Raw genomic sequence first — 25,781 nt, 5'->3', positions numbered from 1 at the left:
TATATTAAAGCATATATATATATATATATATATATATATATGTATCCATATATATTTCCTTGGCAACAAAATTTTGGGTACAAAGAATATTGCTGGAATATAATCTGTTTATAAATACTGTTTATAGATGTATTTTAAAAAGTAGAATTTTGCCTCTTATTTTCATCTTTAGAAATCTACGTAAGTTTGGTAGATAAGGTATGTGAATGATCTATCTAATGCATCAATATTTACTTTATACCTGCTATGATTCAGATATTGTTGATCACCAAATCTATGCCTTAAAAAATTCCACGTGAGTTAGAATAAATTCAAGCAATTCAAAAATGCATAAGGTATAAATTGGTCATTCCGTACTTCTCAACTCCCAATCTCAGAGGTAAGCACAGTTTAATGTTTGAGAGACAAATATGGATGGTCCTGGAGGCTCATTTCCTATTCTACTAGAATAGGCTAAAAGAGATAATAACCCCCCAAAGCTCTCTCCTATTCCCATTGTTACTTAGGCAATTAGATGTTCCCTAACCTTCTCTTTAGGTGTGTACAATGTTCTGGTGTGGAGCCCCTCTATCAGGTTACTTTCTGTGGTGCATCCAGACTACCCACACCAGGCCTAAGCACACTTTTCTGTGAGAAGAGAACTTGGGGATGCTATATGCTCTGTGAATTCTTTCCCTGTAAGTTTACTCTGATAAAATGTTTTATTATTCATACAGCAGGACTAGTTGTATTTGTGTGCCCCTGGCATGACAGGTGTATATTATGTGAGCTCTTCCTTTTTCTCTACGCTTAGAAACACAATTGCACACCCTAGACACACACACACACACACACACACACACACACACACACACACTCAAAGGCCAAGCAGAGAAATACAATACAAATTATTCTGCAATTTTCCTTTTTGGAAAAAATTTATTAATATACATTATGAACATCTTTTAAAGTTAGTACACAGAGTTCTACTTTATTCTACGCAGGTATTTTAAAAATCTCTCTTAAATGTAGCAATCTAAAGCTTTGTAACAAATTACCTGGATTTCACTCAATGGCTTCTATGTAAAGAATTCCAGGTAACTGAACCTTGGCATTTGGTCACTTGAGATTGTGCAGATTCCATTTTCTAGACAACTTTTCTAAAATAAGTTAGTTATAACAGATAAATCTCTAAGTGCTTATTCTAGAAGACAAGGCCTTTGTGAACAAGACTGTACATGTTAAGATGTACATGTACTCTTTTGTTATCTGTGGTGGAGTATAGTGGGAGTCTGATAAATATTTACTAAATGACTAAAAAGATTAAGTAAGAGCAAGTGCCAAGAGTCAAGAAAGCTGAGGCTTAACAAGTCTGATGGTAATGTGGCATGCTTTATGATTTAGCTTAGATCTTCTTCCCCACATCGACACTCCTTTTTTCCCCTTCTTCTCTTTTAAAAATTGAGATATATTGACATACAGTATTATGTTAGTTTTAGGTGTACAATGTAAGGATTTGACGCTTGCACACACTGTGAAATGATCATCACAATAAGTCTAGTCACCATCTGTTACCATAAAAAGTTACAAAAATTTTTTTAATTAAAAATTTTCTGTGTGTGTGACGAGGATTTTCAAGAATCACTCTCTTGGCAACCTTCAAATATGCATGACAACAGCACTGACTCTAGTCACCACGTTGCACACCACATCGCCATGACCTATTCTTTTTGTAACTAGCAGTCTGTATCTCCTGACTCCCTCCCACTGCCAACCAACACTCTTTTCCATACCCAAGAGTTTTGTTTGTTCATTTGTTTTGTTTTTTAGATTCCACATATAAATGAGATCATATAGTATTTGTCTTTCTCTGTCTGACTTATTCACTTAGCATAATACCCTCTAGTTCCATCAATGTTGTTGCAAATGGCAAGATTTCATTCTTCTTTATGGCTGAATTGTATCCCATTGTATATAGACCACATCTTTATCCATTCGTCCGTTGATCAATGCTTAGGTTGTTTCTGTATCTTGGCTATTGTAAATAATGCTACAATGAATATTGTACCTCTTTTCGAATTAGTGTTTTCATGAATTCAGAATATTCTGAATAAATATCCAGACGTAGAATTGCTGGATCATATGGTGGTTCTATTTTTAATACTTTGAAGAACCTCCATACTGTTTTCCATAGTGGCTGTACCAATTTACACTCCTACCAACAGTGAATGAGGGTTTCCTTTTTTCCACACCCTGCCAACACTTGTTATTTCTTGTCTTTTTGATTCTAGCCATTCTGACAGGTGTGAGGTGATATCTCATTGTGGTTTCTATTTGCATTTCCCTGATGATTTGTGATGTTGAGCATCTTTTCATGTGCCAATAGGCTAGCTGTATGTCTTCTTTGGAAAAGTGTCTATTCATATCCTCTGCTTATTTTTTAAAAAAACACTTATTTATTTTTTGGGGGGGAGGGGTGGAAAAAGAGGAAGACACAGGATCTGAAGCAGGCTCTCCACTGTGAGCAGAGAACCCAATGTGGGGCTTGAACTCATGAACTGTGAGATCATGACCTAAGCTGAATCAAGAGTTGGCTGTTTAACCAACTGAGCCACCCAGGCTCCCCTATTTTTTTTTCCTTTGCCCATTTTTTTTTTAATTGGATTTTCTTTGGTGTTGAGTTGTAGGAATTCTTTACATATTTTGGATATTAACCTCTTATTGGATATACGATTTCTAAACATTTTCTCTCATTCAGTAGGCTGCCTTTCCATTTTGTTGATGGTTTTCTTTGCTGTGCAGAAGCTTTTTGTTTGATGTAGTCCCATTTGTTTATTTTTGCTGTTGGAGTAGGATCCAGAAAAACAACACCAAGACTGATATCAAGGAGATTACCGCCTATGAACACTCCATTCTTATTTAACCCAGTTGGTGGTTTCTTGAAAATTAGGTGATATACATATATACAAAAAAGAAGGCCAATAATTTTTTCTCTTTTACACTGAACGAATTAATGGAACAACAGTCTGAAGACACTGTACATCAAACAATGAAGAAGAGTGAACCCTGAGATATAGGAAACAAACAAGTTGAGTGTAACCCTACAGTTGCCCCAGTTCACTCTACGGAAAGAGTTTCCAGGCAGTAGTTAAGGAAGAGGGAATCAAAGCAGAGCCTGCCAAACTCCCTAAGTTAAGGATCTGCTGCTAGATGTAGACACCAAGTTGGCTACAGTTCCTATGGCAGAGTGCTGAAGAAAAGAGAGCTGTACAAAGACAGAACTCTGAAAATGTACACACATTCACCCTTGAGTATGCACCTGGGCATTGAATAGTGCATGTGTGTAAAGAAAATACCAGAGACTGAGATAGAACCACTGAAAATATTAGAAAGAACAATTTCTGAAGACCATATGGGCCAGGAATTTACTTATTCCCACTATCCAAAGTAGGAAACTTATTAATTCATAGGACGTGGGGTAGATTATTCAAAAGACTTTGGTCTCAGTAGTGGAGGGGACAAAAAAAGTAGCCTGAGCATCAATGCTTCTTTGCTTATAAAAGCTTAAAAGCAAGACTTAAAAGGGCCAAATCTTTCCCAAGAAACTTAACCATGTTGGGGAACAAAGCTAACACACACTTACAGGAATCCAAAAATATTTAGCAGTAAGGTAACATTCACATTTGTCATCCAGTGAAAAATTAGTAAGCATGCAAAAACACAGGATAATATGACACATATGAGACAGATCAATGTAACTGAAACTAACCAAGAAGTGGCAGCCACCATAACAGAATCAGTAGACAAGAATATCAAAATAGTGATTGAAACTGTATTTCCTATGCTGAAGAAAATAAAGTCTGAAAAGGTTAAGTAGACCTGGAAGATACAAAAGAGAACTAGAAATGAAAACTGCAATATCTGAGACGTAAAACACTAGAATGGATTAACAGCAGATTTTACACTGAAGAAATGACTAGTGGACTTGACATACTAAGAGAAATTATGCAAAAGGAAAGGCAGAAAACGACGGAAAACAATGAAGAGTATCTGTTCTGTTGTAGGACAACTTCAAGTGGTATAAATACATGTCTAATGGAGTGTCCGAAGGAAACAGAGGGTTAGGTAGAAAAATATATGAAGACATATGACTGAAACATTTCCAAATCTAATGATCACACATATATAAGACGTCTGATAAAACCCAAGCAGAGGAAACATAAAGAAAATCACAACAACCACATCGTAAATTGCTTAAGGCTAGTGAAAAAAAGAAAATCTTAAAAAATTCTAGAGACATTAGACACATTACCTAGAGAGACACAAAGATAAAGACAGCATATTTCTTGGCAGAAACAATGCAAACCAGAAGAGAGTGGAGCAACATCTTTCAAGTACTGAAAAAGAGACAGAGGAAATAAGAACCAATCTGGACTTTGTTACCCTGGGAAAATTATCTTTGTAAAACAAAAATGAACTCAGCAATTCCACTCCTAGGTGTTTACTCCACAGATTTAAAACAGGTAGACAAATATAATGCTTGTAGTTGAATATTTATAGCAACACTATTCACAATAGTCAAAAGGTGGAAATAACCCAAATGCTCATCAATGGATGAATGCATAAACAACATATGATGCATCTGTACAATGGGATATTATTTAGTCATAAAAAGGAATTAAGTACTGATAGATGATACAAGATGAATGAATCTTGAAAACATTATGCTAAATGAAAGCAGCCAGATAAAAAAAAGCCACATATTGCACGATTCCATTTATAGAAGGGTGTAGAACAGGCAAATCCATAGACAGAAAGCACAGAGTGGTTGCCAGGGTTGGGGGGGGAGGGGAGAATAGGGAGTGACTACTTAATGGGTACAGAATTTCTGTCTGGGTAATGAAAATGTTCTGTAACTAGATAGCGGTGATAGTGCAATGCTGTAAACACACCAAAAGCCACTGAATTGTACAGTTTTTATGTGTGAATTTTATTGTCATAAAAGAGTGAATCCTTAAATGTATACTTCCGGGGTTTTTTGCCTTAGTAAACATAACTGTCAGAAATACATTTTAATCTTAAATTCTGTTTAAAATAGTAAGACATATAAAAACAAGAAACAACAAAAAGAGGTGAAATAACTTTCTGCAACATACAGAAGCAGAAAGACTTCATTACCAGCAGACTTGTTCTATAGGTACTGTGAAAGGAAGGACATCAACCAGAAGCAATATAATACCAAATGGAAATTTGGATCTACACAAGGGAATAAAGAACACCAGGTATGGTAACTATTTGGTTAAATATAGTATCTTTTCCTCATATTATAGCTCTTCAAAAAATTGTCAATTGCTTAAAGAAAAATAATAGCAATGTTGTGTGCAGTTTCTACATGTATAAGTAAAATATATGACAACAGGAGCACAAAAGCTGGGCGGGGGGACAAATGGAACTATACTATTTTAAGGCTTTTAAACTATACATGATGTAGTAAATGAAATGAGATGATGTTAAAGATATATACTATAAAGAAAGTACTGTAATAATAGAGTTCAAGCCAATAAACCAATAATGAGATCATATAAAATGATAAAAATATTCAGCTAATCCAAAAGAAGGCAGGGAAAAATAAAAGGACAAGGGAAGAAAGAATAGATGGGATGAATAAAAAACAAATAGCAAGATGACAGACTTATCAAGAGACACATCAAATGTAAATGTTCTAAAAACTCCAATTAAAGTCCTATTTTGTTAGAATGGATAAAAAAAAAACTAAGATCCATCTACATATGATGCCTATAAGACAATTATAAAGACATAAAGAAGTTAAAAGCAGAAGAATGGAAAAACATAATACAACATTAAGATTAGTCAAGGGGCGCCCGGTCTCATGGTTCATGAGTTTGAACCCTGCATCAGGTTCGTGCTGAAGTGCAGAGCCTACGTGGTATTCACTCTCTCACCTTTTCTCTGCCCTCCCTCACTTGTTGTTTCTCTCTCTCAAAAATAAATAAAACAACTTAAAAAAAAAAAGACTAGTCAAAAGATGTGAAACTTTTACACTAAAGAATAAAAATGGCAGGATATGGCCAATTAATAGGATAGAATTTCAATATTATTAAGATGTCAATTTTCCCCACTTGATCTGTAGATTCAATGCAATCCCAATCAAAATCAAACCCAGCTTTTTCTTTTTTTCTTTGTAGAAATGATTAGAGAATTCATATGGAAATGCAAAGGATACAGAATAGCTGAAAATCTCTGAAATGAACAGAATTAGAGGACCAATGCTATCTAATTTCAAGACATTATAAAGCTTCAGAAATCAAGAGAGTGTGGTCTGGGCATAAAGACAGGCAAATTAGATAACTGGAAACAGAGAGTCTAGAAACAAACTCACACATTTATGACTAATTTCCAACAAGGTCTTTTCAGCAAATGATGTGAGAACAATTTGATTTCAATGTGCAAATAAGTGAATTTCAATCTATACTTTGCAAACAATACAAAAATAAACTAAAAATGGATTACAGACTTAAAACTACGAAACACCATGACAAAAACCCTGTGACCTTGGGTTAGGCAAAGATATTTTAGACACAACACTAAAAACAAAGTCCATAAAAGCACGAACTGATGAACTGGATTTGACAAAAGCTGCTCTTTAAACATGTTTAAGAGATGGAAAAACAAGCCACAGAGTGGGAGAAAATATTTGCAAATCACATATCTGATAAGGGAATTGTATCTAAAATCAATAAATAATACTCAAAACTCAATAATAAGAAAACAATGTGATAAAATGGGCAAAACATTTGAAGACACTTCTCCCAGTGAGAGCAGAGGGCAAAGAGCATCTGAAAAGATGGTCACTGTCGTGAGTCATTAGGGAAAATGCAAATTAAAACCATAATGAGAGACCATGACACACCCATCAGAATTGCTAAAATTAAAAACACGGACTGTATCAAGTCTTTGCAAGGATGTAGAAGAATAAGTACTTTCGCATGCAGCTGGTGGAAATGTAAAATGGTACAAATATTTGTAAACCAGTTTGGCAGTTTCTTAAAACATTAAGCAGACCCCTAGCCACATGATCCACCTAATCCACTCCCAGGTCTTTACCCAAAAGGAACAAAAGCATACGTTCGTAGAAAGACTGTACATGGATATCCATATATGCATTGTTTGTCACAGGCGAAAACAGCAAACTACCTGAATGTCCATCAACAGGTGAATGAATGCACAGCTGTGGTATACCCATAAATGGAATGTTCCTCAGCAATGAAAAGGGCTATGGGTGAATCTTGAAACGATCAGGCAGAGTGAAACAAGTCAGACCAAAAAAATGTGTGTGTATATAATATATACACATATTTTATGACTGTATTTATATAAAATATCAAAAACATGGTCAATCTATGGTGACAGAATGCAAGTCAGTGGTTGCCTGAGGACCATCTTGGGGATAGGGAATTTTGGAAGAGATTCCTAAGGGGCACAAGGAAACATCTGGGGTGATGTATGTGTTCATTATCCACATTTTGGTGATTCCACAGGTATACATGTGTCAAAAGTTATTATATTGTACACTTTAAGTATGTGCAGCTTAGTGTTTGTCAATTATACCTCAATAAAGCCACTATAAAAGGAATATTTGTTTTCATTTTGACTATTTTTTAGCATTCTCATGTTGGCAATTCATTTATGTTTAATCTCAGACATATTCTCAATAACATATTTAACAATGGTAATTCTAGCTTTAGTTATTTGTTCTATCTGTGTATTATCCTCAAAATTCCAAGCTAGTTTTAATATTTAAACTGTTTAAAAGAATATAGATCCTGAGAGAATTTCCTTCTCTATTTTTTTCACCATGTATCATGAATAGTCAGTTGTTATACTGACTGTACTAATACTATCATCTTTCAGCTAATTAGTTTATATATTTTCAATTTAAGCAGTATAATTTTTGTGAGGCAAAAACCAGTTAAATCGCAAGAATATTTCAAATTATAATACTTTATTTTCAATCTTAAGGGAAAAGTTATATACTATGGTAGCCATAAAATTTTTAAGATACGGTTACTGATTCTTTCTCCCAATGTCTTATGAAAAATTTTCAAACATACATAAAAGTACAGAATTGAATAACAGATCCACATATAATCTTACCCCAGCTCCAAACATGATTGAGATTTTGAGATTCTCCTTTGATTTATGAGCCCTTCCCCCACTTTTTACAGGGTATTTAAAAGCAAATTCTAGGTATCATACCATTTTCTATCACATGTATTTCAGTATTTAAATCTTTTTCTCAATATAAGCCAACAGCTTACCTTAAATGGGGGCGCCTGGGTGGCTCAGTCGGTTGAGTGCCTGACTTCGGCTCAGGTCATGATCTCACAGTTTGTGGGTTCGAGCCCCACACTGGGCTCTGTGCTGATAGCTCAGAGCCGGGAGCCTGTTTCAGATTCTGTGTCTCCCTCTCTCTGACCCTCCCCCACTCACACTCTGTCTCCCTCTGTCTCAAAAATAAATAAACAACAAAAAAAAAGTGTCTGACTCTTGATTTTGGCTCAGGTCATGATCTCAGTTTGCGAGATTGCCCACGTTGGGCACTGTGCTGACAGTGCAGAGCCTGCTTGGGATTCTTTCTCTATCTCCCTCTCCCTCTCTCAAAATAAATAAACTTAAAAAAACAATTCCTATTTCAATGAACTGAAGTGTTCAGGAAGGTAGTTTTATTTATTTTTTTTTAAGGTAATATTATGACGTGCATATATGTACCTATACAAGTATGGACAAGTTTAATTTTTTTTAGAAATATGTTTGATAGGTTATTCTGAAATTAAAACAAACATGAGTGATGTATAATGTATTAGCAAACAGAAATTTCTTTAACATCTCATTGGCTTCTGTAATCATTTATTTATCCTTTCATGGTGTAGTGGTGCTGGCTTACAGTAGTTTCTCACAGCTGACTAGTAAATTTTCAGGAATTTTGTGAGCTGAATGTTAATACATCTAATATTAAAAACTTTAAATTTATAATAAAATCAATTTTATTTTATTTTTAAAATCAAGACATGTTTTTCTTAAATGTTTATTTATTTTTGAGAAAGACAGACAGTGTGAGTAGGGGAGAGGCAGACAGGGGGAGACTGAGGTTCCAAAGCAGGCTCCATGCCAACAGCAGTGAGCCCGATGTGGGGCTTGAACTCATGAATCATGAGATCACAACCTGAGCTGAAGTTTGATGCTCAACCAACTGAGCCACCCAGGTGCCCCAATAAAATCAATTTTATTAAAAAAATTTTTTTTTCATGTTTTTATTTATTTTTGAAGGAGAGAGAGAGACAGAGCATGAGCGGGGGAGGAGCAGAGGGACACACAGAATCAGAAGCAGGCTCCAGGCTCTAAGCTGTCAGCACAGAGTCTGATATGGGGCTGGAACTCAAGAACCATGAGATCATGACCTGAGCTGAAGCCGGACGCTCAACCAACTGAGCTACCCAGGCGCCCCAGTAAAATCAATTTTATTAAAAAAAGGGAACAAATTTTCTTTTCTTTTTTTTTTTTTTTCAACTTTTTAAATTTATTTTTGGGACAGAGAGAGACACAGCATGAACAGGGGAGGGGCAGAGAGAGAGAGGGAGACACAGAATCGGAAACAGGCTCCAGGCTCTGAGCCATCAGCCCAGAGCCCGACACGGGGCTCGAACCCACAGACCGCGAGATCGTGACCTGGCTGAAGTCGGACGCTTAACCGACTGTGCCACCCAGGTGCCCCAAGGGAACAAATTTTCAAAGTCATGCATTTTTAATTATTTTACTATTATCTATGCTCTTCAGTTTATCCAAGTCTATTGTATCTGTATGGTGGGGACAATATGTAACAGTGTGCTACTGAGTATCTTTATTCTGTGTGCAGTGACGTGATGTTGGCAGCTCAAAGTTAGTCGCGGTAGGAATATTTATTCCACAGACACAAGAAATGCTCCAAATCTGGCTGTGCCTCGCACTCCTGCCGGCGGAGCTGGCTGTGGCACGACACTCTTCTGTCCCAAATGTAACTCTATGTCGGGCCCCATAGTAGGAAGTTATTTCTGGTCTTTTGGAATTTGAGCACACAAATCCTCCTAATGTCACATTATTAAAAGTATTTTAAAATTTTTTTTTTTTTTTTTTTTTTTTTTTTCAACGTTTATTTATTTTTGGGACAGAGAGAGACAGAGCATGAACGGGGGAGGGGCAGAGAGAGAGGGAGACACAGAATCGGAAACAGGCTCCAGGCTCCGAGCCATCCGCCCAGAGCCCGACGCGGGGCTCGAACTCACGGACCGCGAGATCGTGACCTGGCTGAAGTCGGACGCTTAACCGACTGCGCCACCCAGGCGCCCCTTAAAAGTATTTTAATAGAGGGTACTATAAAGGTAAATATGAACAGGTCCTTCAGAAAACAAAGAATACATGATATGTATTGATATACGCCTCTAAAAATCCCTTTATTATAAGATCGAAGTTTTAAATTATTAACAAAAAACTTGTTATGCTGAAACTCAGGAAATAAAAGGAATACTAATGAGGTGACATCTTTGGTTATACTTATTTTATTACTTGAATTTCAGAAGTACAGAAAAATGTAATTAGATGTTAAGTAAAAGGATTAAAAATACCATGTACAAATATGTATCTGTTTTAGATGACATAAGGCTAAGGAAAATAAGAAATATGAGTCTGAGTTTTAAAAGATACTTTGGGAACTATCATGTACCAAAGAATTTGAGAGCTTAAGAGTATACCAAGTTAAGTGTGTGTTTAATAGACAATTTTTCATCTCTTTAGAAGATGAGGTTTTAAACAGATGGCTACCAGAGGGGAAGTGGGTGGGGGTGGTGGTGGGGGAGGATGGGGGAATAGGTGAAGGGGATTAAGAGTATACTTATTTTGATGAGCACTGAGTAACGTATGGAAGTGTTGAATCACTATACTGTACACTTGAAACTAAGATAACAGTACATGTTAACCACACTGGAATTAAAATTTAAGAAAAAATTTTTAAGATGAGGTTTTATTAAAAAACTCAAAATGCCACCTAAAATCGCCAAACCCGTTTTGCCAGTTGATACTCTCAGAAATCAAAGCTCTGCCTGTCTAGTCTGCATTTATATTTAGTCTGGGCATTTAATCTCTTTTTTGATCTTAGTTTTACCATACACTGCACGATGTTTTATAAGGCTTTAACAGTAGGTTAGTTTTGTACGTTGTAACATCATTTTGTACTAGCAAACAGCTTATTTGAAAACTGCTCAGAAGACAGACAAAGGAGTAACAGAGAATTAAAATGAACACTGTGATTCTTTATATATGTTTCTTTTGTTTAAGTTATTTACCTCTTGTGAAAGCTGTGTTACTTGGTCCTTTTGATGTTCCAGGTCTTTTAAAACCAGTGAGTTTTGTTTTTCTAACTGAAGCACTCTTCTTGCCAAGTGGACACTAACGGAATGAAGTAAGAAAATTAATGCTTAAAAAGAGGAATGTTATCTAAGATATTAAAAATGTGTTTGTGTGCTTAAAAATTGACTTACCATTTCCTAGTAATTCTTAAATATTTACAGAAAAAATATGGAGTCAAATATTATCAGGTGTCAACAGTGGAAGACCAATATCCAAACAGCTCAGAATTTTGAAAGTAACATTAAAATCTCCATAATAATATAACTGTGATATATTGATTACTGCAGTAATGGCTTCTAGCCCTTGCTATAAAAGTAGAGTTACATTATACTTGCTTGAAAAGCCCACAGACGGCAATTTACAGCTTTCTCCATTTTTATAAAAATTTCCCATTTACAAACAAATCAGGCAATTAGTTGAAACAATAATAAGCCTGCACTTTGAAAAGCTTCAGTGTTTCCCTCACACAACCTAATGCATTTTATAATACAAAAAACAACTGAATAGAGTTTCTATTGAAAGTAGAAATGAAAAAGATGCATGAAAAATGGGGAATGTCTCAGTAGTAAAAGATCACCCTTTGACTATCACATGATCACAACTTACTGTACAGAGTGTAACCTTTAGTATTTAACATCACATTAAACATGAAATACCCCAATTCCACTTTTAAGACACAATTAAAAAAAAAGTTCAGTTATAAAATCATTCCTCCTAACAACTAGGGGGAAAAAAAGTGGTAGAATTCTTTAAAGAACTGCTAATACTGTTGAGAAGACATGTTGCTCCAAAGACCCTGTCTGTGATTCTAAAAATTCATAATTTCTTATTTATCATATTTTCATATTCTATATGAATTAGTCTACTGAATTGCAAAAGCTATGGAATCTGAGAGGCCAAGATGTTATATAATGACATGGCATAAAATATTTTCATTAATTTTTGAGACAGAAAGAGACCGAGCATGAACGGGGGAGGGTCAGAGAGAGGGAGACACAGAATCTGAAACAGGCTTCAGGCTCTGAGCTGTCAGCACAGAGCCCGACGTGGGGCTCGAACCCATGGACCGTGAGATCATGACCTTAGCCAAAGTCGGACGCTCAACCGACTGAGCCACCCAGGCGCCCCTAAAATATTTTCATTTTAAAGAAAATTATTTTATTTATATGTGGAACAGAAACAATTCCATTATATTTTTAAATATTTCCTAATCTTGGATAAAGGAATGCAGACAAAAAATTCTGAAAATAATGCTAACAATCATCCTATACATCCATTTCTAAGGCCTTGTTATTCCAAATGAAAAAGATGAGTTCTGATAAAAGTTTATACAGCAAATTGGGGAGTTTGTTTAGATATGCTCATTTCTAAATTTCTATCTTTCCAACTGGCATAAGATTTTGTCTTAATCAGCTAAAGTTAGAGGCAGAAAATACACAGTCCTTATTTTTTGACAATCATTTAAAAAATTTTTTTAACATTTATTTATTTTGAGAGAGAGAGATAGAGTGTGAACTGGGGAGGGGCAGAGAGAGAGGGAGACACAGAATCTGAAGCAGGCTCCAGGCTCCGAGCTGTCAGCAGAGCCTGATGCGGGACTCAAACTCACGAACCATGAGATCATGACCTGAGCCGAAGTTGGATGCCTAACTGACTGAGCCACCCAGGTGCCCTGACAATCTTTTTTTTTTTTTTTTTTTAAATAAAATACAGCTTTACTGACATATAATTTTATTGCTATGTAATTTACATATTATAAAGTCCATCCATTTAGAGTGTTCAATTCAATGGTTTTTAGTATGTTTAGAGTTATACAACTAACACTATAACCCAATTTTAGAATATTTTGATTACAAAAGAAATATTTCCCTGTTAGCATTGCTCCCCAGCCTCCTGCCAGCCCTAGGGAACCACTAATCTATTTTCTTCCTTTACAGATTTTACAGGTGTTTACGGTTTATGGCTACCCCATTTTCTATCTCCCAATCTAAAATATGCCAAGTTCTCTCAAATTTGACCCTAAAATAAGATCTCTACAAATAAGTCTTAATGCTAATTTTATGTTATGTTTACAGCTTTAATACATAAACATCAGTATTTTATATCATTAACTCTGTTTTTTACTAAGGTAATAAAAATCCTTGGAGTCATCTTCACTCATATTTTCATTTTCTTCCTCATCCTTCATAAATGTTAGGAATAAGTCTCCCACAGAAAGATGAGGGTCTTTTTGTACACAGTTAATTTCTCAGTAAATGGATGTTGAAGGTACAGACCATGTTTGTGCCATGCTCAGAATAGAACAATAACACAATCAAAGGCTACTACACAGAAAACAGTTGCGGATGACATTCAATGAAAGAAAAAAGGATGCGAGAAAATAATCAGATGCAAAGGTCACCCATTACCAACATTCTGAAGACGATAATGACTTGAAAACATCAAGTTTAATAACAGCAAGTAGCTCATTTGGTTTGGGTGCTTTTTGGTTTGTTTGGGAATTGAATAATGCTCTTACGCAGATATGGTGTGATACCATTTATCAGTGCAAAATATCACATGATATGAAACAGAGAATTCGAGAAATTCTTGACATGCTGGTGCCTAAGCCCCAATACCAGGGCTACCTCCTTCTACTAAAAATTGCCCTGATTTTGGTTGGGGATTCTGACTGAGGAAAATCAACTCTAAATAGAAGGGAGCTATCTTACGAGGCCTCGAAATGCTCCTAATGTGTTCTATACTGTTCTGATTACTAGCATATAGAACTATTTTATTGAGGGGTACGTGGGTGGCTCAGTCGGTTAAGCAGCTGACTCTTGATTTGGGCTCTGGTCTTGATCTCATGGTTTGTGGGATCGAGCCCTGCACTGAGTTCTGCACTGAGTGCGGAGCCTGCTTGGGATTCTCTCTCTCCCTCTCTCTCTGCTCTCCCCAGCTCACGCTCTCTTGCCGGAAGCCGAGCTATCCAACCAGCCTGAAGGCAGGGCCCGGGGGGTGGACGGATCAGGCCTGCAGGGCGGCCCACCGACAGTGAAGCTTCTTGTACTCCTGTTTTTATGTAATTTGGCCTTAATAAAAGTAGCTGGGAATTGTCTGTTGGGGAACTGCCCTCGACAGGCCCCCTGAGAAAAGAACCATTGGGGAAAGAAATAAGGTTCCACAAGGAAATTGTGTGGCCCTGCATTTAGCCCTTGCCACCCCCTATAAAGACTCCAGCCAAGGAAGGAACAAATGGATTTGAAAGCCCCACTCCGGTAACTAAGGAGTGTATCTATGGGCACAGGTTACTCCAACCCCTAGGCCCACTTGGCCCCCAGGACACTCTCTCTCTCTCTCTCTCTCTCTCTCTCTCTCTCTCTCTCAAGTAAATAAATATTAAAAAAAAAAAAAAAGAACTTTTTTATTGAGAAAAACTTTCTAAGAACTGATGCTGACAAGAATGACTGTGACTTTTACTATGAATGTTGGTATCACTTATGATACATAATATTTATAATGTAGAAGACATGGTGGTATAACTGGTCTCCAATTGATGCACTGATCACATTTAAAACATTTACCTCTAAGTCATTGTAAAGACAGCAGAACACATTTCTTCACAGACATTTCAGAAATGGTACTAAGTATTAAGGTTCTTAGATTGCCCTAAATGACACATTTAGCCCATGGATTATGGATGTTACAGAAACAAAACAAAACAAAAACAAAAAACACAAACAAAAATATTGTGAAATCTAGGACATGCAGAAAAAACGAGAAATAAAATTTTTGATCATTATCATATTTACAATGAAACAAAAATGATTCAAAAATTAGAATTTTTTTCTTGATCATAAATATCAATGTCTGTAGAAAAGCAGGTTGAATTAGAAGAAATGTGTTTACTAGCTCATTCACCAAGATATTCATGAACATTAAAAAAAAAATTATTAAAAGCCCATAACCTATATAGGTACCAGGAATACACAGTTTCTCCCTGGAGGATCTGATAGTCTCCTGAGGAAGACGGAAAAATAAATTACCACAGTGTGCTAAATGATAAGAAAGGGCACACTGAGGAATGAAGACTAATAGTAATCTGGAGAGGAAGCAGAGAAATAGCATTCTGGGTAGAGAGAAAAGCATAGGTAAAGGATGATGTGCAGGGAGGTATGCTGTGGATTGATAAAATGTATGGCTCGTGGTGAAGGCTGAAGCTAGAGAGACAGAGGCAGGGACATATGAAAGACCTTAAATGACAAGCTGAGTTTGGATTTTATCCTTAAGTCGGTAGGCATAACATGATCAGATCTGCACTTGAGAGAGTTCTCTATCAATACAGTGGAGAAGGAAGAACATTTGAGCCAATCAATTATCAAGTTAAGATCACAGTCTAGACTGGTGGTCTCCAAAAGCAATTACGTACAAAACAATCCACTGAAGTGTGGGAAATTTTATTTATATTTATTTTACTATTAAGTGTCTTTAAATGTTAATTTTCTATGTAGTTTTGTATTTTAACATACATGTTATTCATAGGATAGTACATGTATATAATTGAGAGATAAATACATGTATATATATTGGTGGGTGAATGTTCAATTTTTTTTTCCCCAATAGGGAGTCTCATATCAAAAAGTTTGGAGACTGTTGGTCTAGGTCAGTTTTGTCCAATAGAAACATAATGCAAGTCCACATGTAATTTAGAAATTTTTAGTAGCTATATTTAAAATAGTACACAGCCTTTACCTTATATGACATAAAAAAATTAACTTAAAGTATGTCAAAGACCTAAATGTAAACACTAAAATATAAATGCTTAGAAGAAAACACAGGAGTACGTCTTCAACACAGGAGTAAATCTTCCTGACTTTAGATAAAGGATTCTCAGATGTGGCACCAAAAGCACAAGCAACAAAAGAAAAATTAGATAAAGTGGACTGCATCATAATTAAAAAGTTTTGTGCTTCAAAAGACACCATTAAAAAAATGAGAAGATAACCCATGAAATGGAGGAGAACATTCCAAAATACCTATCTGATAAGGGACTCGTATCTAGAAAAATAAAGAACTCTTATAACTCAACAGTAAAAACACAATCCAATTATAGCAGTCACAGCAGTGCTATAGAAAATTCTAAATAATTACATAAGTTTATCTTTGCACACCTTGTACTGCCATTTCCTCAGAAAGCATAATGACTGTGTCAAAACACATGTGCATTACGGATTTTCAGACATTTCTCTCGAAAGATTGGTATAAATTTAAGTTCTCATGAACTACAATGAAAAGTTCTCCAAGGACTAGAATTTTTATTTATTTTGTTCTCTAATGTATTCAAAATACCTTGAATAATATTTGGTACAAAGGAAGTAGGTGTTCAGTAATAAACTGTTGAATGACTGAACTTTAAAAGACCTCCTGTTTCTTCATGCCCTAGTACATGGCTTAGGTCACGATCTCGTGGTTTGTGGGTTCGAGATCCACATCGGGCTCTGTGCTGACAGCGCCGAGGCTGGAGCCTGCTTCCGATTCTGTCTCCCTCTCTCTCTCTCAAGATTAAATAAATATTAAAAAACATAAATAAAAAAATAAAAATATGAAGGCCTTTTGTAATGTCAACTGAACCAACCTTATTTTCCATTAATGTCTACTCCACTTACTGTCCCATAAACATGTTTTATATATTCCTTGCACTATACGTCTGTTGGTTCCCCGTCTGGAGACGGCAGACTAGTTCACTGCTTGACAGATCCAACTTTTTCTTAAAGGCTCCTTGCAAGTTCTACTTCCTCCATTTCTGATCATGCTAGTCTTCACTGATCTCTATTCCTCTGACTGACATAGTCTAGCGTACAATACAGCTCTAAATTATACATTTTTGGATGTTTCTTAATATTCTTTGACATGTGTTAATCTTTTCTTTCCCAAAAGATGCTACTTACATGAAGACAAGGTCTTATCCCCTGTGGTGTGTACTAACGAAAGCAGCACTGAATAAATCCTTCTTAATCAATTTTGCTGTAAATGCACTTTGTTTACATGAACACACTGCTAGAAACCATATACTTAGGTTGCAGAGCTTCAATATTAAAGTATGACTAGTGCTCAGCAACTGAGCATTAAACTAGTAATAAAAACATACATAAAGTTGATAAGGGAAGGCAAATATTACAGATGCCAGTTCATTTCTTTTATACTTCAACCTCCTACATCTTTAAATGTGGCATATTGTAGTGAATGATTTAGTGTCACAGGTAGATTCTTTTTTTTAAAATATAATTTATTGTCAAATTGGCTTATAATTTTTTTTTAATTTTTTTTTTCAACATTTATTTATTTTTGGGACAGAGAGAGACAGAGCATGAACGGGGGAGGGGCAGAGAGAGAGGGAGACACAGAATCGGAAACAGGCTCCAGGCTCTGAGCCATCAGCCCAGAGCCTGACGCGGGGCTCGAACTCATGGACTGTGAGATCGTGACCTGGCTGAAGTCGGACGCTTAACCAACTGCGCCACCCAGGCGCCCCGGCTTATAATTTTTTTTAACATTTATTTATTATTGGGAGACAGAGGGACAGAGCGTGAGCAGGGGAGGGGCAGAGAGAGAGGAAGACACAGAATCTGAAGCAGGTTCCAGGCTCTGAGCTTTCAGCACAGAGCCCGATGTGGGGCTTGAACTTACAAACCGTGAGATCATGACCTGAGTCAGACTCTTAACTGACTGAGCCACCCAAGTACCCCTCAAATTGGCTTATATACAACACCCAGTACTCATCCCAACAAGTGCCCTCCTCAATGTCCATTGCCCATTTTCCCCTCTCCACACCTGCGCACCGCCCCCCCCCCCCCACCGCCAGCCATCCACCCTCAGTTTGTTCTCTGTATTTAAGAGTCTCTTGTGGTTTGCCTCCCTCCCCCTCTGTTTGTGCTATTTTTTTCCTCCTTCCCTTCCCCAATGGTCTTAAGTTTCTCAAGTTCCACATATGAGTGAAAACATATGATATCATCCTCTGACTGACTTACTTCACTCAGAATACCTTCCAGTTCCATCTACATTGCTGTAAATGGCATGATTTCATTCTTTCTCATTGTCAAGTACTATTCTATTGTATATATAAACCAAATCTTCTTTACCCATTCATCAGTTGGTGGACATTTAGGCTCTTTCCAAAATTTGGCTATTGTTGAAAGTGCTGCTATAATCATTGGGGTACATGTACCCCGATGCATTAGCACTCCTGTATCCTTTGGGTAAATTCCTAGTAGTGGTATTGCTGGGTTGTAGGGTCTCCACATTGTTTTCCAGAGCGGCTGCACCAGTTTGCATTCCCACCAACAGTGCAAGAGGGTTCCCATTTCTCCACATCCTTGCCAGCATCTGTAGTTTCCTGATTTGTTCATTTTAGCCACTCTGGCTGGTGTGAGGTGGTATCTCAGTGTGGGTTTGATTTGTATTTCTCTGAGGATGAGTGATGTTGAGCATCTTTTCACGTGTCTGTTGGCCATCTGGATGTCTTCTTTGGAAAAGTGTCTATTCATGTCTTCTGCCCATTTCTTCACTGGATTGTTTTTCAGGTGTGGAGTTTGGTTAAGTTCTTTATAGATTTTGCATACTAGCCTTTTATCTGATATGTCATTTCCAAATATCTTTTCCCATTCTGTTGGTTGCCTTTTAGTTTTGTTGATTGTTTCCTTTGCAGTGCAGAAGCCTTTAATCTTGATGAGGTCCCAATAGTTCATTTTTGGTTTTAATTCTCTTGCCTTTAGAGATGTGTTGAGCAAGAAATTGCTGTAGCTGAGGTTAAAGAGGTTGTTGCCTGCTTTTTCCTCTAGGTTTTTGATGGTTTCCTGTCTCACATTTAGGTCTTTCATCCATTTCGAGTTTATTTTTGTGTATGGTGTAAGAAAGTGGTCTAGTCTCATTCTTCTGCATGTTGCTGTTCAGTTCTCCAAGCACCATTTGCTAAAGAGACTGTCTTTTTTCCCCACTGGATGCTCTTTCTTGTTTTGTCAAAGGTTAGTTAGCCATTCATTTGTGGGTCCAATTCTGGGTTCTCTATTCTATTCCATTGGTCTATGTGTCCATTTTTATGCCAATACCATAATGTGTTGATGATTACACCTTTTAGTAGAGGCTAAAGTCTGGGATTGTGATGCCTCGCGCTTTGGTCTTCTTAATTATTACTTTGGCTATTTGGGGTCTTTTGTGTTTCCATTAAAATTTTAGGATTGTTTGTTCTAGCTTTTTTTTTTTTTTTCAACGTTTATTTATTTTTGGGACAGAGAGAGACAGAGCATGAACGGGGGAGGGGCAGAGAGAGAGGGAGACACAGAATCGGAAACAGGCTCCAGGCTCTGAGCCATCAGCCCAGAGCCTGACGCGGGGCTCGAACTCCCGGACCGCGAGATCGTGACCTGGCTGAAGTCGGACGCTTAACCGACTGCGCCACCCAGGCGCCCCTGTTTGTTCTAGCTTTGAGAAGAATGCTGGTACAATTTTAATTGGGATTGCATTGAATGTGTAGATTGCTTTGGGTAGTATTGACATTTTAACAATATTTATTCTTCTAATTCATGAGCATGGAGTGTTTTTCCATTTCTTGTGTCTTCTTCAATTTCCTTCATAACCTTTCTATAATTTTCAGCATACAGACCTTTTACATCTTTGGTTAGGTTTACTCCTAGGTATTTTATGGTTCTTCGTGCAACTGTAAATGGGATCAGTTTCTTTAATTCTCTTTCTGCTGCTTCATTGTTGGTGTATAAATATGGAACTGACTTCTGTACATTGATTTTATACCCTGAGATTTTGCAGAATTCATGTATCAGTTCTAGCAGTCTTTTGGGTTTTCCATGTAGAGTATTATGTAGTCTGCAAAAAGTGGAAGATTGACTTCTTCTTTGCCAAATTTGATGCCTTTTATTTCATTTTGTCATCTGACTGCTGATGCTAGGACTTCCATCACTATGCTAAACAGCAGTGGTGAGAGTGAACATCCCTGTCGTGTTCCCAATCTCAGCGGGAAAGCTCTCAGTTTTTCCCCATTGAGGATGATACTAGCTGTGGACTTTTCATACATGGCTTTTATGATGTTCAAGTATGTTCCTTCTATCCTGACTTTCTTGAGGGTTTTTTTTTTTTTTAAACATTTTTTTTTTTCCAACGTTTATTTATTTTTGGGACAGAGAGAGACAGAGCATGAACGGGGGAGGGGCAGAGAGAGAGGGAGACACAGAATCGGAAACAGGCTCCAGGCTCTGAGCCATCAGCCCAGAGCCCGACGCGGGGCTCGAACTCACGGACCGCGAGATCGTGACCTGGCTGAAGTCGGACGCTCAACCGACTGCGCCACCCAGGCGCCCCTCTTGAGGATTTTTATTAAGAAAGTATGCTGTATTTTGTCAAATGCTTCTTCTACATCAATTGACAGGATCATATGGTTCTTATCCTTCCTTTTATTAATGTGATGTATCACACTAATTGATTTGCAAATATTAAACCAGCCCTGCAGTCCAGGAATGAATCCCACTTGATCATGGTGAATAATTCTTTTTATATGCTGTTGAATTTGATTTGCTAGTATCTTGTTGAGAACTTTTGCATTCATGTTCGTCAGGGATATTGGTCTAAAATTCTCCTTTTTAGTGGGGTCTCTGTCTGGTTTGGGAATCAAGGTAATGCTGGCTTCATAGAATGAGTCTGGAAGTTTTCCTTCCGTTCCTATTTTTGGGAACAGCTTGAGAAGGATAGGTATTAACTCTGCTTTCAATGTCTGGTAGAATTCCCCAGGGAAGCTATCTGGTCGAGGACTCTTATTTGTTGGGGAGATTTTTGATAACTGATTCAATTTTTTCACTAGTTTTGGGTGTCACAGGTAGATTCTGTGTAGAAACCCGGGGTGTTAGAAGTGGGAAGAAAGAAATTCACTTTAACTATAATTCAAAGCAAGACAAATGAAGAATTTCTCCTCTATGTGGCTGAGTTTATATCTCCTTAAGCACAATGCACATAGAATGCAAACAAGTCCTTCCCAAGTTCTTTATGAAAAGTAACTATGGATACAGTCGGGAAAAATGACTCCTGCTAAAGGCTAGTTATTTATTTTGTACAGAATGTACTAAACTCAAGAAAGCTTTGCTTTTACAGGCTATCTGTTGAGACACTAAAGTAGGTACAACTTAACAATACTTCTTTGTAATTATATTAACTGCCATGTGACTGTGAATCCTACCTGTACCAAGATTAAGTTCAACATCAACTAAAAATGAATGCTACAAGACTATAGTTTTGTATTTAAGTATTAAATGAAATGGGGCGCCTGGGTGGCTCAGTCGGTTAAGTGACCGACTTCGGCTCAGGTCATGATCTCGTGGTTTGTGAGTTTGAGCTCTGTGTTGGGGTCTGTGCTGACAGCTCGGAGCCTGGAGCCTGCTTCAGATTCTGTGTCTCCTTCTCTATCTCTGTCTCTCCCCCGCTCACACTCTGTCTCTGTCTCTCTAACAAATAAGTAAACATTTAAAAAAATTAAAAAGAAATAAATATTAAACGAAAATTTCACCTGTTACTGGTAAAATTATTCCCGCCAGGGAATAATCCCACCAAGGTCATCTTTCAGCTCCCTCATCACTTCTTGACTCCAAATAAAACTTATTCTCTTAGATCTGTCAATGGAAGTAGCACTTCTGATTATTACGTAATTTCATAGTAGTAGAGCCCAGACGATACGGACAAGGTAGATCTTGATCTGTGTATGAGATGTCAAAGCACAATGGAGGATTGATGTTCTGCCTCAATTCCTTCAATCTTGGTATGGTTTTCTTAGTATCACCAAAACTCTAAATAAATATCTGTATTTATTTAGTTACTTGCTAATTAGTTACTTGCCTGAAATAGCATTTGGCTCCTTGATCTTTTTCAATTTTAGGAGGTCAGAGATTTATCTCTATTAGTATGACATAAAAAAAAAAAAAGGTTCCAAAAAAGGGGCACACGTACCAGAATGATTCTAGCTTCAGAACTCTTCACGTTGGCACCTATACTGCCTGCTCTACTGGTAATTATTGAAAACCAAATAATGGTCTCAAGCTGATTATCTATAGTCATATGACACTTTCTCTAGGTTCTTCTATAGGTTTAAACTCTCAAGTTGATCACGAATAGAATGGCTGTAACTTTTTAAAGGACTATTCCAAAAACAAACCCAAATAAGAACAACTTTCCCCAAGGACAAAAATGACAACTCACATACATGAGAAGAAAGAGAGAAAAATTTTCATTTTACACAAAAGTCTGCTAGAGGAAAAAAAAAGTTTTCTCAGCTTTAATATTTTCCTTTATTATAAAGTTCAGCGTACTGTGAAAATTTCGACTTAACACTCTTTATAAAACTAGACAGAAACTAAAACAAAAGGTCTGGAGTATGCAGTAAATCTCGCAGTTTGAAAGGTTTAAAAACCTTCAGAAAAGGCTCTTCATCCAGATCTGCCAAAGCAAACAGAGAAGCGCACACTAAGACCACGCTAGTGCCTGGCAGTTCCCCAATTAAGATGCAGGTTAAAGAGCATAACCAAAACATGTAACCAGAAAATCTTGTTTGCTATTTTCAAAACAATCATGACCGAAACAAAAACATTACTTCAGATTTTCAAGTTTAGTCAAGTCAAGAAGAGCCCATTTCATTTTAATCTACTTAATTGTATAAGCCCTTTTAACTTACTGCAACTTTGTCCCAGAAAGAGTTTAATGTGATATTTAGTTATTGTTCATATCTCCACTGAAACGTCAACCTGTGAGTAAGCTTATTTGATAATTACAACGTGCTTAAAAGACAGTTTTTGGGAGTTATTTTTCAAACTACAAAAGCTAATTTTGCTACTTTTTTTTATAGGAAACTGGCATTATAGTATATGTCTTAAGATTGATTGACAGATATCAAAAAAATCTCAAAACTGGTTTCATGTCCAGGGGAGTGTCTTGACTAATTATTTTAAAAAGTCTCATTACAATTCTCAAACAAAATGATTTTAATTAAAACCTTAAATTGTACCTAAAGTTTTTGGAACACTAGCTTTTCCTCTAAAATCAACTATGTAATTTACTCTAAGAAACATTAACTGGCATAACCAGTTAACATTTCCTAAATAACCCACTATGTGCCAGGGACTGTGTGGTGAAATTTGCATCCATTTTCTCACTTTAATTTCATAATATACCTTGAGTAGCAACAGGTAACCAATGAAAATTTTCAGTGACTATTGAATTTATTAACAACAACATGAAACTCAAAGCAGAAGGCCTAACAATTAAAGGTTTGGATAACTATTAAAAATTATCTTTTTGAAGACTATTCAGTGATACAAGAAACGTTCGAGATGGAGTTGTAAGAAAAAATATTAAACTTCCCATGTTTAATACCCTAAATATGCAAGAAGACATATGTATATCTATTATACATTTTTGAATGGTTACCTTTGGATGGTAGGATTACTAACAATCTTCTAAAATAAACATAATATTTTTATAATCGGAAATCTGTTCCAATTAAGTGTTAACCTAAAGTACCTAAACCTGGCTGTTGAATGTATGAGATTTCACATTGAACTTAGTATGAATGGTATAGTGTATAGCAGTTGAAAAGTAAGTTCCTTTGAAATTTTCATGTATCTTGGCGTAGACTAATATATAATGAAAACTTTATTATGCAAACATTTCATTTGCCGTTCTGATTGAGTTGTTTTATAATGCACCTTCAGTTTCTATTGCTTTAATTTTAAATGTGAAGAATTAAATATAGACTCTCTCAAAGGTTACATTGCTTTCATCTTAAATCAGTTAAACAGAGAATGAAGCCATTGACTTCTTTACAAATAGCTACTGAAAGTGAAATACAGACCTTGCAAACTTTGGATATGTGTCAGACCCTAAAAGAGGGATCCTCTTTGCCACTGCTCAATTTTACGCATATAGTAGGTACTCAATAAAAGATGTTGAAGGAATACATAAATGTCTTCTCTGGATACCTAGACTTACTTTCCCTTCACTCAGTTTAGATGACCTGAGAAGCACTTCCTCAAAATAACCCTCTGGTTCACCATGAGACGAATGCCTGGCACCAGCTGGTAGGAGATATTAATAGTATGCCCATTAGGCACTTGTTCAAGGCACACAGATAGCTCAGTGATAAAATCTTCAGAAATATTTGGATAGTTAAAATTATTCAGAATATGAATCAGTTGTGGTTCTTTGAATCTCCACTCTAATTATTAAGGAATCAACATCTGTTTTTGGAAATTCTTTTAAAAAAAGTAAGGTAACAGCAATAATTGCTTTCAATTTTAGAGGAACTCAGCATTTAGGGCTAAAGAAAAAAGCTTACAACAGCAAAATTCTTTTTTCCTTGTGAGAAAGATTCTTTTGAAGGATTCATATGCTAAAAAAGAAAAGAATAGACTTTTTCCTTCAAATTTCAATTTTTAGTATTTACCAAGCATTTACCACTGACCAAGAAGTCTCTTCCCCACAAAAGTGTATTTCTATTCCCCCCTAGGCAATATAACGCTCAAAAACAGTTATATGGGGAAAATTACAAAATAGCCTGGGTCATCCTTAATGACTCATGAGGGACTGAGCAGAGAAGGGGAATGGGATGGGACTACAGCTCATTTTTCAAATAATACATAATTTAGAAATACTTGCACCTTCACCAGACAGAATTAACCATTCCAACTATAAAATAATACTTGACAGTCATCTATCCTTGGTCTAAAATTCTTCCAGATATTTAGTTTAACCAGTAAGAGACATACATTCAAAGCACCCATTTGTTTTGTTATAAAATGGCCTATATCTTACATCATAGCGTTAAAGACATTTTATTCTCTTAGCCATCACTTCAAAGTTTCTACAAAACTATTAGAGTTCAGATGAATTGTTTTTCTTACATAGTGTGTAAGTCTCTAAACACTTAAATCAACTCAAATAAAAATAAAAGATAAACAAGCAGTTGGGGTGCCTGGGTGGCTCAGTTGGTTAAGTGTCTGACTTTGGCTCAGGTCATGATCTCATGGTTTGTGGGTTTGAGCCCTGTTTTGGGCTTTTTGCTGTCAGCCCACTTCTGATCCTCTGTCCCTCTCTCTCTCTCTCTCTCTCTCTCTCTCTCTCTCTCTGTGCCCCTCCCCTGCGTGTGTGCATTCTCTTTCTCTTTCAAAAATAAATAAAAACATTGAAAAAAAAAGAGAAACAAGCAGATTTGAATCCTCAAATACTCAGATGAACAGACAATTTTACTAGGTATCTTATACCATGCTAGGTAGAGACAGAGAATAAACAAAAGTAAGATATCATTGCTGACCTTCAGG

At 36.5% G+C, this 25,781-nt stretch overlaps 1 protein-coding gene across 1 annotated transcript in view; it reads right to left on the bottom strand.

The window, feature by feature from the left end:
• PIBF1 (progesterone immunomodulatory binding factor 1) overlaps nt 1-25,781 on the bottom strand; it is a 209,735-nt gene that overhangs the window by 53,438 nt on the left and 130,516 nt on the right. Inside the window, exon 14 of the mRNA XM_043580403.1 lies at nt 11,376-11,478. Within this exon, the coding sequence (XP_043436338.1) occupies nt 11,376-11,478 (103 nt within the window). The remainder of the gene's footprint in view (nt 1-11,375; nt 11,479-25,781) is intronic.

The sequence above is a fragment of the Prionailurus bengalensis genome, chromosome A1 (genome assembly GCF_016509475.1).
Source record: "Prionailurus bengalensis isolate Pbe53 chromosome A1, Fcat_Pben_1.1_paternal_pri, whole genome shotgun sequence".
NCBI classification, from domain to species: domain Eukaryota; kingdom Metazoa; phylum Chordata; class Mammalia; order Carnivora; family Felidae; genus Prionailurus; species Prionailurus bengalensis.
This window is presented reverse-complemented; position numbering and strand designations above follow the sequence as displayed.